Here is a 12,615-nt window from a genome sequence, read left to right on the forward strand (position 1 = left end):
CGATTTAAAAATAAATAAAATAAAAATAAATAAATAAATAGGGCCCCCCTCCCCGTACCTAGCCCCCCACTCCTTTCACACCTCCCACCCCCTAAGTGATGGCAAAGGACAATGAGAAATAGGCTGAGCACAAAAACAGGATGCTGGAAACGCTAATAATTGGAACCTCCCCCTCCGTGAACAGCCGCATAGACAGCCAAATGCAGTTTCACAGGCGGGGACCGCTCCACCACAGCTAAGCGGTGATGCAGGTCCCCATCTAGAGCTGCAGTGGCTGAACAGCAGCCGACCCAGAAGGAGAGGTTCCAGCTGAGGAAGCACCGGAAATAAAATGAATAAAAATGAGAATAAACAAGTAAAAATATTGATAAAAACAATAAAACATTAAAATAAGGTAAATTAAAATAACGCTTTAAAATCAGGTTCAAGTTCATAAAACAAGATAAAATGGATAGATAAATAAATACAATAAAAAGTACATATAAATAAATAACTGAATAAATACATAAAAGTAGTAAAAAATTAGCTAAAAGCCAGGTTAAAAAGATGGGTCTTGAGCCTTTTCTTAAAAGCATTAATGTTCTCTGCGGCTCTCAGGTCCTCCGGCAGACTGTTCCATAAACGGGGACCATAGTGCTGAAATGCAGCTTCTCCATAGGTTTTAGTTTTTACAGTTGGAATGGTTAACAGACCAGTGCCAGAGGATCTCAGGCTCCGCGAGGGTTCATATCTTACTAAAATATCTGATAAATAAGAAGGCGCAAGACCGTTAACACATTTAAAAACTGTTAAAAGTATCTTAAAAGAGCACAGATGACCCCACCCTTACATTGACGTGTTCTCCCTACCATGACAAAGGTGGATAAAGGTGGAAAGATTTCATGTAATCCATGGACACCAGTGAGGTTCCCAAATCATTGAAGTAAAAGGTTCAGCGCACTGTCTAGTGGGTCTAGATGACCCAACTCCCAATGTTAAAGTGCCTAGGATAGCACAAGGGTTACGAATGTGGAAACTATCTGTTATCTTAAAGTTTCACTCTAATCATCTTTTGTTCTTTTTTAAAAGTGTTCTCAGTGGGGGTGTAGGAAAACAATCGATCAGTACCGTTGGTGTGGAGTAAGGTCACTCCTGCCTCCTGACATCTATCTGTTGACACACTCTCCCGCTAGCTTACAGCCCCTCATAATCCAACCTACCATTGCAGATGCAACAAAAAATGGCACGCAATATTGGTGCTGTCCAGATGCCTGATGCCAGTTCAGACGAGGAAATCAAAGACGTACAGTAAATGGATCTATTTGTCTTTAAGTGGATGCATCAGAATGGAGCGGAGCAGGGAGCTTATTGCTTGCTGTTGTAGCTTCTATGTCATACCTACAGACTTTTTTCCAACAGCTTTGTTTTGTCTGCTTCTCATTTACAACAATTTGAATAAAGAAATATTCAGAAATTCTATTTTAATCCTACTTCTCTTAATATATGTTCTCCATCATGAGAAAAAGGCTACAGGAACGTGTTAAAAACGCCAAAAATAATTTTTTTTATCCAAGTGGGTCTTAAACCAGTTAGAGGTTCCTTTAATTATAGCTGCATTACCCAAACCTTTCTTTTCCTCGTTTTTCTTTTTTTTTCTTCTATCACTGTCTCTTCCCCTTCCTCTGTCTGTCTCTCTGGCAGATGCTCAAACTCCCCGGTGACCAAACCGATCAGCCTGTATTAAGGTCTCTCTCTCTCTTTCTCCTTAGTCACACACACACACACACACACACACACACACACACACACACACACACACACACACACAATCAGTTGCCTAACAGGAATTCAGGTCACGCTGGCTACATAAACACACAAGCATGCGCAGCTTATGTGTACCATTGATGTGCAGGCGTGACTGGCACACGCAATGATGAAAAGACAAAGATGCACGAGGATATTGGATGAACCAACAGGAGGGCCTCTAATGGCTAAAACGCAAATTGGGAAATTATATTTGCTTTCACAAGAGAAATCACAATTCCAGATATCCTCAGTATAAACCTATTTTATCCCTGTATGCATGTTTTTAAGTGTAATTTTAAGTTTGGTTAAACTAGAATTTTTTCAAATTCCAAAATAAGTTTTTGGGTTTGTGTTGAAAAAAAAAAAACCCTTAAAAGTCTAAAACAAGAAATACACATAGTAAAGGTATAAATCTGTTTTGACAAAAATAAATCTGCAGATTTCAAATGATTTTTTTATATGTAAAGACCGTTCCAACCTTCTAGACATTCAGAATGGAGAGCACTGATGTTAAAATCTAGTCATTGATAACTTTTCCTGGTTGTTTTTTTTTTACAAATGGCATTCCTATCCAGCCTCCTGCATTAGGTAAAAGCCATTATCAATGTAAAGTCAATTTCAAATGAAAACTGCTCAAAATTAAACCAGTTTTTGGAAACTCACTCTAATTAAATTCTGGTTCTATATTGTTACTTTGTTTTGGTGTATTATTTTGATTTCATTCAGTTTTATCTTTTTAACCCTTGTGCTATCTTAGATACCCCACCCTTACAATGACGTGTTCTCCCTACCATGACAAAGGTGGATAAAGGTGGAAAGATTTCATGTAATCCATGGACACCAGTGAAGATCACAAATCATTGAAGAAAAAAGGTTCAGAGCACTGTCTAGTGGGTCTAGATGACCCAACTCCCAATGTTAAAGTGTCTAGGATGGCACAAGGGTAAAACCTATTTTATTTACTATTATTTTGTATGCTTCATATTTCTGAGTTATACTCATTTTTTTAAACTTGTTTTATATCCCTAAACAATGTCATTTTTTTAAATACATGCATGGAATGCAGTTCTTCTTTCCATATTTATTTGGGATTTTCTACAGAGCTCTGGACATGACTTATAAAAACAAAACAAAAACAAATTGTTCCCTCAAACTAATAATTTGTGGCCACAAACAAGTAAGGAGAAGGTTGAATGGATTAGACATTCATTCATTCATTCATTCATTCATTCATTCATTCATTCATTCATTCATTCATTCATTCATTCATTCATTCATTCATTCATTCATTCATTCATTCACTAACAAACAGGAATCCTGACAGAAAAAGTGTTTGTGGCCACAATTTAGGCCGAATCCAAATTCTCCACTACCACTCCGGCTTCTTCCCTCCAATTGTGGGGCTTTTTGGAGGGATAGGGTTGTCCGAAATAGTTTTTTAAATGAGAAACCCTCATTTCTTCACGTGGGTCTGCTCTGAAGCACATGTAAATGCAAGTAATGACTTTTTGTTTTAGCATGACTTTTAAAGTTATAAAACTGATGTTGTTATTAATTTTACAAGTGCTGGCACCACTAAATGTGGACTATTGATGATGTCATCGAGTGGAAGTGACGTCCAATCAGAAGACACTATTTTTCCTTTGGCTATGTCTGAATTTCCACCCTACTCCAAAACTACTAAAAACTGTACAGCGTGGGACTAGTGCGCACTCTATATAATCTAGTGCCCTAGATTTTAAAAGCAATTCGGACACCATGCTCTGTATACGGCAATCTAGTGAGTAGAGCCCGGCGCGGGACTATTTTCTTCATCCCGCTCCCGCCCGCGCCCGCTGAATTTCTGACCAATCCCGCCCGCACCCGCAATATGTATGTCCACTCCCGCCCGCACCCGCAAAACTCAGAGAATTTATTCCCGCACAGTAATAGAGATGCATTGATTTTGTATCGTCTCCCGTCCTGCAGGAAAAAAAACACATATTTGTATTGATATTCTTAAAGAGATTCATGTCCCTCCTCCAGCCTCATCTTTTCATGCATTCCTCTTTTGTGTAATTTGCAACTTAATTATTAAATATATTTTCACAAATCCTGTTCGGTTAGAAGTGTGCGTGTGTCCGCACGCAGACAGACGGCCTGAAGCGCGCTGAACCAGCTGGTAAAGATACAGGTCAAAGTCAATTGAATTTATGGAGAGAAAAAAACATTATAATGGTTCAACAGAGCTGAAAATCTATGAATTATTCTTTTTCTGACAGAAAAATACTTTTTTTTAGCTTCAGCCTCTTCCAGTTTTGCTGATTCGCAGATCTGAGAACCATGCGTGACTCACGATAAAACTCGTTCTTTCTGCTTCATCCATTGACATCATGTCCCTGCCAGACAACCTGCTCCATCCTTATCCACGCAGTGTTGCCAGATAGAGCAACAGCTCTTTCATCCTTGTGCTGCGCTAGAGCGCCCCGACTGTCGTGTTAACCTATGATGACCATATTTTGCGCTCTCTGTGTAGAATACACTGGGAGCGCAGGGAAAAACAACTCTCAACTACAGAGGATATGAACAGGTGAACAGGTAGAGAGGAAAAGCAGGTAGAGAGGCGGGGGCTTTGGCTTCAACTCTGTCAGAGAGATGAAAACACGGGCGTCAGATTCAGACGCAGCTTTCCCTGCGGGAGTTGGAGAAGCGACTTTCTCTCGGATGATTTTATGAACTCAAACATGGAAACATGATTACCAAGTAGAACTCTTCAAAATAATAAACCCGATCTCTCCACATTCTTCGTGTCTACCATGCATTGATGCACACATCGCTCCATGCAGCGATCAGACCATAACTTTAGCTTGTAGCTCCGCCTACACCCGACTGCGGTATCAGGCTTTAAAGAACACATGAGGCGGGGTGGGGCGTTGCACACCCCCAACAACAGGTTAGATGACAGTGGCCATTAGGCGTCTCTACCTGGTGCCTTCACAGAGCGTACATAAGCATCCAACAGCTGCACAGCCTAACGTAGTCTGATAATATATATTTATGAGATATTCATGACAGCACTGATCCCACAAGTTTTTTTTTTGCGCCAGCAGCACAATTCAAACCGCCCAATCCCGCGAGATTTGGACCCGGCGGGACCCAACCCCAATGCAGCCCTCTACTAGTGAGCATCGATGCACACTGGTTTTTCCCAGAGACTTCTGGGAAGTTTCTAGGGCACTTGATTTTGGAATTGTAGATTCGAACAGCACTACAAAATGGCGATAGCACTATTTCGTACACTATATAGTGAGTAGTGAAGGAATTTGGACACGACCTATGAATCTCCGTTTGGAGGGCTAAAAGTAGAGGTAGGGAGAAGCTGTTGGGGTAGGGGAAGAATTTGGATTTGGCCTTAGTATTTCTGGCCACAAGTTAATAATAACAGATACCTTAACTATGCCACAATGGGAAATTCTTCTCCACATTTTACCCATCCCCTGTAGGAGCAGTGAGCTGCACTCGGGAGGCAGTAGCGTTAAGGGTCTTGCCCAATCACACTGGGCAATGTTAATTGCTCGCCATTGATATGGTGATTGCCCCCAGTACCGTTGTTCCTCCGAGAATCAAACCCTGGATTCCTGCGTGGCAGCCCTGTACCTTACCAACCGAGCTACCGAGGAGTTTAACATCCTAAAATAATAATTTTTGTGTACAAAATGCTAATTTGTGGCCACAAAATCTTTTAAAGGGCAAGGCTCTGTAAAATGCATTACATTTTATTGTATTTGTACTGTATTTTTTATTTAAAGTGAGGTTGGGATTAAAGATGCTGTATGAACACCTTATAGATATTTCTTAGCTCAGTGTCCCCTGGTTGAAAAAAAGAAAGAACATCTGTGTTAAACCTTCAGCCTTTACTGTTTTATGTGTGGCAACAAAGATGACAACAATATCACACGACACAGAAAGGTTTTTCACACATGTATTTATAAAAACTTCTTCTGTAAGAAGATTCACACACTTTCAGTTTGAAAGAACATTTCTAAACATTTCACCATCTCTGCTTTCTAAGAATTCAGACATTTATAACAGTAAAAAAATATTTCTGATAGTTTTAACCCGATTCATGTTAAGTAGTGTGGGGTATATTTTTCAAAAGACGAGTGAACAGGAACAACTTAGATCCAAAATTATCTAAATTTATTTAAATCAATTTGCTATTGTGTTGCCAAGGATTTTTCAAATATCCAGCTCTCATCTCTCATCATTCTCTTTTAAAAAAGCTAACAGCCTGACTTAACCTTGAGCTGTATGACGCTACAAACAGACAACTGGGCCTTTTCAAGTTAAATTAAATTTTTGGCTCCTTCCCAATTAACAAAGAAAGATGCCAACATCCATAATTTTCAAAACAAACTTGTACTGAATGTTATGAATGATTTAATGGTATAAATGTAATGAATGTTATAAAGAATGTTACAGACTATCCAGTTTTAAGGCTTTAAAGGTACATTGCCTTTAAAATTAAAAAAGTTTATGTGCACACATTTTCATTTCCCAGCTTATTATTATATTTAATTATCATGCAAGTGGATTCATCCACTCTATAGATAAATGCCTAAAAATATCGCTTACATAAAATGAGCTAAGTTTGTCTTTGCTGGCTGTGATGTTTTGTTGGGTGCAGTTAAAAGCCTTAAAGCATAGCTAGCATCGTGGCACATTCTCCAGACATATAGGATGAAGCATAGCTAGCGAGGTTCTCATGATAAACATAGTTGGCTGTCGCCTCATGATCTATTAGAGTGTTTCCATGTGGCTCCTAGTGTTCATTTTAATAGAAACGTGTCAGATTTAAAGTTTAAATGGTGAACTGCTGAACGTAAACTACATTGTCTGCCTGACTCCTGCTTTAAAAGCTCTACATTTTTGTGTTAAGCTGCAGATAATTTACTTTGCTGACAGGTTTGTTTTTATCTTAGTCCCTCAAAGTGATGATGACATCATCATCCTGTCCTTTCCACAGCATCTCGCCCTCAAAGTCCAGCATCTTGTGTTTGCGGCAGCGCAGCAGGATGCCAACCACTTTATCCGAGATCTTGACGTATCGCTCAAAGAGCCGGCCGAATGTGATGATGGTCCGACCTTCCTTGTCTTTAAAGCCCATGTCTCTGATGATCCACACCATCTCCTCCATCTCTCTGTGGATGTGCTTCTGGGCTCGGTCGCCGCGCTCAGCAGTCTTTGAGCCGTCTTTGGGTCGACCGTAGCCAGAGTCGCCCTTGCGGAGACGCTGGGACATGGCATACTCAGCGTCAAAGTCCTCACTGAAGGGGTTGAGCTTTTGGCCTTCAATGTGCTGCACAGACCACTGCTGCCATCTGTTTTTGATGTCATCCACAGTGGCAATCTTAATCTGGTGAGAAACAGAATGATACACAGTTTCTTCAAATATCCTTTTTTTCACAATTTTTGTTCAAACACAAAATAAGTTGAACTAGAACTGCATTTACAAAGATAAATTTTTTCATTGTTATAAGCAAAAAGATCTGTCACTAGAAGTAGTAGAATTTATTTTGATAAGATTTCTTAAAATAAGTTGCAGTGCCTTGTCCATTAAACCATTATAACTATGAACTGTCATATATCAGCATAGTGCTCTGGAAATTAGAAATATGTTTGTAAATAGGTTTGTTGTAAATAGGTTTGTTTTGCAACCCCCCCCCCCCCCATCCTATTTTATGCATTTCAGCAGTCCATTATTTCCAGACCATATTCATCTCAAAGTAAGACTAGAATTACGGTTTTTAAGATACATTTCTCTAAAAATTCTACATATATGGATGTATTTTAACTCTTAAACTTCCTGCTGTTGTTAAATGCATTCGTACAAATAAGACTTCTGAAACTTTTTTTAGAAACCATCTACGGATCTTTTCCTACCGAGTATTGCGCACTACGTAAAACAAGCTGGAGCAGGGTTATTTCTCTTGTCCATCTTCTTGATGACCTGGATATATTTAGCGTCTCTTGGGAAGCAGTAACAATTCTTCTTTAACAAGCTGTCATCATCTCATATTTTATTTCATAATAGGTGATACAATCCCTAAAACATTTAGGGTTTTTTCTTTATTAGTAAAAGTTAACTGTGAAAGTTTCATTCCAAGTTTGGAAAAATGACTCCAACCCACTTCTCACAATAAGCGGCACTCAAACCTCTCCTTTCCCAATGTCTTAAGATTGATGACTGTCTGTCTTTAAATAAACTTCATGGCAGTCATGGAAATTGATCTCTAGTTCCACTTTTGCGTTGCCCCAACAGGGAACATGTGTCCCTAACACACCAGCATTCTTAAAACTGTTTTTAGCAATAGAACCAGAAGCAATGGGCCTGATAGCAATCCTTTCAATGCATCCCCAACTCCCAAAACAAAGAAATAAAGTCAAGACACCCTGAACAGTGATAAAGCTACCTTTAATGTAAAATATAATGAAATGTCCTTTCCTGTTTTTGCAGAGTTACTAACTTTCATAGAATAATTTATCTTTTAAAGATAAATTGTATTTTTTTTTAAGTTCTCCTTTGAAATAGTTTTCTTGTCTAATTTTCTGTTGGTTCCTGCAACCATCGGTGTATTTTAGTTTTGTGAACTCCATCTCTATTCCACCACACTGTTTTCCTGCCGACGGTTCCTCCCTAAGGTCAGACTGAAAAACACATGCCAGAGTGTAACTATATTTATTGACATTTATTCCATTGCGTTGCAAGCCTGTGGTGGTGTTTTTATGGCCTGGTATTGCCCTCTGGCATCACTTTCCTCAGCCTAATGGAGCCCTATCTATAATTCCTGCCTTGTATGGAAGACATTAAACCATCAAGCATCAATCCGAATTTTTACGTCAATCATGTATTCAGTTTCAAACAATGGTAAATAACGGTTACTTGTCAAAATAACTGTTAAAACTGAAGTAACAAACATTGACGGAAGCAAAACCAGGTAAAAATGTATCTCAAAGCTGCACAAAACAGAACAGAAGGTTCTGGTGAAATGGAAACTTAGGTCACATTAAAACTGGGAGGCTTGATTTATAGGTGTGCATCATTTGGCAAGTGCCAAATTTCACCCGATCTCTGTGTATGCCAAACATGACAATCCTGGTCCATTTGAGGACAGGGGTTCAGGTTCACACACTTGAAAAGAACTCTAGTATGATTCATTTAAGAAGGAATGCAGACAAAGCATCAGTGGACTAAAGAGAAAAAGTACGGTAAATAAAAGGGAGCAAAATGCAAAGTGCATTATAGGTTTGTGAGCAAGAACAGCTCACAGTAAGAACCTAAACAAGTGTGAATCATGAAAAAGTTTGAATGCATCTGGTGGGTAAACATGGAGCTATGAGGAGGTGCAGGAGTGTTTAAAGAGGCACTGCAGCAGAATTACTGTCTTTTTTGGAGTTTAAGTGTATAGTTTGGCACGAGGTGCGACTTATACTCAGGAGCCACTTGTGATATAAAAAAAAAAATATTGGCTCCTATGTTTCCACTAACAACCGGTTGCCCTTTAGCAGTTGTTTCCCACTAATCACCACTAGAAGGCACTGTTAGGTGCATCAGTAATTGCTACAGACAGCAACTTAGAAGAAGAATCGCCGTCCAAAACAATCACGGAGGACAATCTGGGGGGTATTCCAGGAAGCATGTTTAAACTAGCCTGACTTTGAGCCTGAACTCTGGCTGAAATCCGCCTGAACTTGCTTACTCTGGGTATGTCGGTTCCAAAAGACCGGATATGAGTTGGCGTAATTACGCTCGACTTGGTAACCCTGGGTTAACGCACGGTACATAAAGACATTCTCAATAGATCGCCGATTTCTGGAGTCACCATGGAAACGCGTGGAGAAAAAAAAAAAGAAAGAGCTGTACTTAAGTGAGACGGAGTCTGAGATTTTAATGACAGCGGAAAAAAATTACAAGTCCATCAAAAAAGTAACATGGCTGAAAAATAATTTAAATCATTTAGTTAAATTAATTCAAACTCAATAATTGTTCATACAACTCAAATTTACGTATTTATCTAACTAAATGTCACATTACTCCATTAATCTTTTTTCCATCTTAATTACTTATATTTCTTGAACTTTCATATGTCTAAGTTTGAGCCGGCAGATATGCTCATTTTTATAACAATAAAAAGAACGGAAAAAAATGCACAGAGTGCAAAAATTCATTAAAGAATGTTCCGTCACTATCGTGACATGTTAGGGTGGTAGGGGTGCTATATAAACTCATCATCCTCTCCCTTACTCTCACTCATGGTGCAGAGACGTAAGCATAGTAGGACAAAATAGCTCGGCAAAACACGGTGAAACACAGTAAAACAGCTATACAACTAAACACATTTTGTAAAAAACCCACACTTAAACCCAAATCCGTCCAGACAGGCAAAGGGAATGATATCCCAGAATCCCTTGCGGATCTAACGGCAGCACCAAAGTTACACCTACTTAATTGAATTAATTTGAACGAAAGGAGAATAATTGTCTGAAAACTACGTGTTATTTTTAAGGTGACCTAACAAAAAAAAAAAAAAAGATTTATCTTAACTGAAGCAAATAATTAAGTTAGATCAAAGTAAAAAAGTTTATCTTTCCAACATCCATATGTGGTCCTATCACCCTCTCATGGTGGAAAAAGTATTATCTGAGCTTTTTCATCCACTAGGTCATCTTTAAATGGACACACCATGCTGCTTCACCTCTCTGTAAACAAACTAAGCTTCAACTAAACCTGCTCCAGACCAGGTTATGTTCAGAGCATGAGTTGCCATGGTAACTTGACCTACCCTGAAACATACCTCCATTTCTGGAACCAAATGCTGAGGTTATCAACTTCCTTAGCCTCAAACTTATCGTGGGAGCTAGCATAACCTGCTTTCTGGAATACCCCCCAGGTTGTTTTCCTCCTGAAAATATTTTTCATTATTAGTCTTGTTTTATTATTTTTTACTTCCTCAGACTAATCTGGGACAGCAAGTCATCAAACTGGGTTTCATAGACATCGTCAGATGCTACTCCTGCAGTATATAGGGTAAAGATCACCGTTAAAAAATAAAAAGACTGAACCCAGACACAGACGTGATTACCGATGCTGGAGAGCACTCCAAAATAAACAAACTTGATCTCTAAATGTCATTTGTGTGTTCCATGAGATGTAAATGAGAAATCAGTGCTTCCATGTAGCAATGAGGCTAAAATCTTAACGCTAACTTCTCCCACCCGAGTCTCAAGCATCTAGTTTGTGAACTCATCTTCAGATTTGCGTTAAGCATTGAATATGACGCACATCAAAATAGAGGTAGCAAATGCAAATTTGACACGTGAATGGTGTTTGGTATGAAATCCGCATTATCCTGGGTTTGACAGACTTGTTTAGAAGCGTTGCACTTTTCTCACAAAAGTGCGGCGTGTATTCTGGAGGCCCATATATTTGTTTTTTTCTTCTTTATCAGACAGTTTTTCAGCTCCTGCAACTTATACTCCAGAAAACACATTAATTGGTTTCTGATCTGTGTTTGTCGGTTCCTGGTCAGATGTGGTTTACTTCCTTTAAGTAACACCTTATGGAACTACTGGATATTTTGAGTGATTCTGTCCCCTTCAATCTTTCATTCATTCCATAGTAAAACCAGATGAAGTTGTGAAAATCATGAGAATTTCACGCCTCTTTGAACAGAATCCACTGGACGTCTAAAGTTAAAGCAATCTTAAAAATATTTGATAATGTTCACAAATAATTCAAATAATAAAGAGCACTCTACCTTCGGTTTGTTGGTCTTTTTTTGCTGCTGAATGCCACTTTGCTCACATTTGGATTCGCTGTTATCGCTGAGGCTGGCCTCCTCTCCCAGACCGCTGTCCTCCGTGTCCACACTGCTGCTCCGGGAGCCCAGCTTCTTCTTCTCCTCCAGCATCATCTTCTTGTCCTGGATAAGCCCTCCTCCTGCATTCTGTAGTGCCCGCATGTGGCGTCTCCGTGTCGGAGACTCGTTGCCAAGAAATGGCTTGCTCTCTTCGGGACCAGACTCCATCTTGTCCCGGATGGCGTTTACCACATTGCTGCTGCTGCACTCACTGATTTTCAGCGGGATGGTCTTGATGACAGAGCAGGACCGGATTTTGTTCTCACTGCTCTGTTGGGAATCTACTGCGATAACCCGTGGAGTAACGTTGAGTTTGACCACATGATTACGCTCTTTTTTGTCTTCCTCCTCAATAGATGAAGGCATCCAGCCACTCGGGATGGCGTCTTGCTTCCCTGTATGCTCGTTTGCCCATCCCTGCCAACTCTTGGCTAAGTTGGCCACCATGGCGGCAGACTTTAACTTCCGGACAGCACTTTTAAAAGCCAGAGGCTCCTGTGGTGGAACTGTAGATACCCCACCGCTACTCATAGTGACACAATAACAAACGAGACAAAGATTTTTTTTGCCTTTTTAAGGTTTATAAAATCTTGAGTTGAAATTCTTTTTGTTGTTGTAGCTCTTTTTAAAGAATATATATATAATATATATATATAAGCCAAAGATTTCTCAAAAATTAGACGTTAGCTTGATACTAAAAGTCCAAGGATGAGAAAAATTCCAAAGTCTTCTGGAGAAATCTCGGTAAAGCCGTCTGAATGATCAGGAGAGTAGGTGTGAATCTTTGCCACCGATGCTGTAAACACCTCTAGCTTTATATCTTTGTCAGATCTTTACAGAAACATCCAGAGACTTCCAGATCATCAGTGGGGACTGGTGACTGGTGTGAAGAGTGTACAGTCTGTGCCTTTATTCACTTTCCTAAGCCCCC

At 39.5% G+C, this 12,615-nt stretch overlaps 1 protein-coding gene across 1 annotated transcript; it reads right to left on the bottom strand.

Annotated features, from left to right (window-relative positions):
* Positions 1–5,732: 5,732 nt before the first annotated feature.
* abraa (actin binding Rho activating protein a) lies at positions 5,733–12,615 on the bottom strand. The gene is made up of 2 exons (XM_020703313.3): positions 11,583–12,615; positions 5,733–7,180 (listed from the first exon to the last, which is right to left on the bottom strand). The coding sequence occupies exons 1-2, from the start codon at positions 12,213–12,215 to the stop codon at positions 6,743–6,745; spliced, it is 1,071 nt and encodes a 356-aa protein (XP_020558972.1). The 5' UTR covers positions 12,216–12,615; the 3' UTR covers positions 5,733–6,742.

The sequence above is a fragment of the Oryzias latipes genome, chromosome 5 (genome assembly GCF_053564925.1).
Source record: "Oryzias latipes strain Hd-rR chromosome 5, Olatipes_Hd-rR_3.1".
NCBI lineage: Eukaryota > Metazoa > Chordata > Actinopteri > Beloniformes > Adrianichthyidae > Oryzias > Oryzias latipes.

Bases quoted from the DNA above. Each gene is read 5' to 3' on its own strand.
- abraa (XM_020703313.3), bottom strand. From the start codon at position 12,215: ATGAGTAGCGGTGGGGTATCTACAGTTCCACCACAGGAGCCTCTGGCT. The intron at 7,181-11,582 runs GTAGAGTGCTCT...GTTTCTCACCAG, and splicing joins AAAAGACCAACAAACCGAAG to ATTAAGATTGCCACTGTGGA.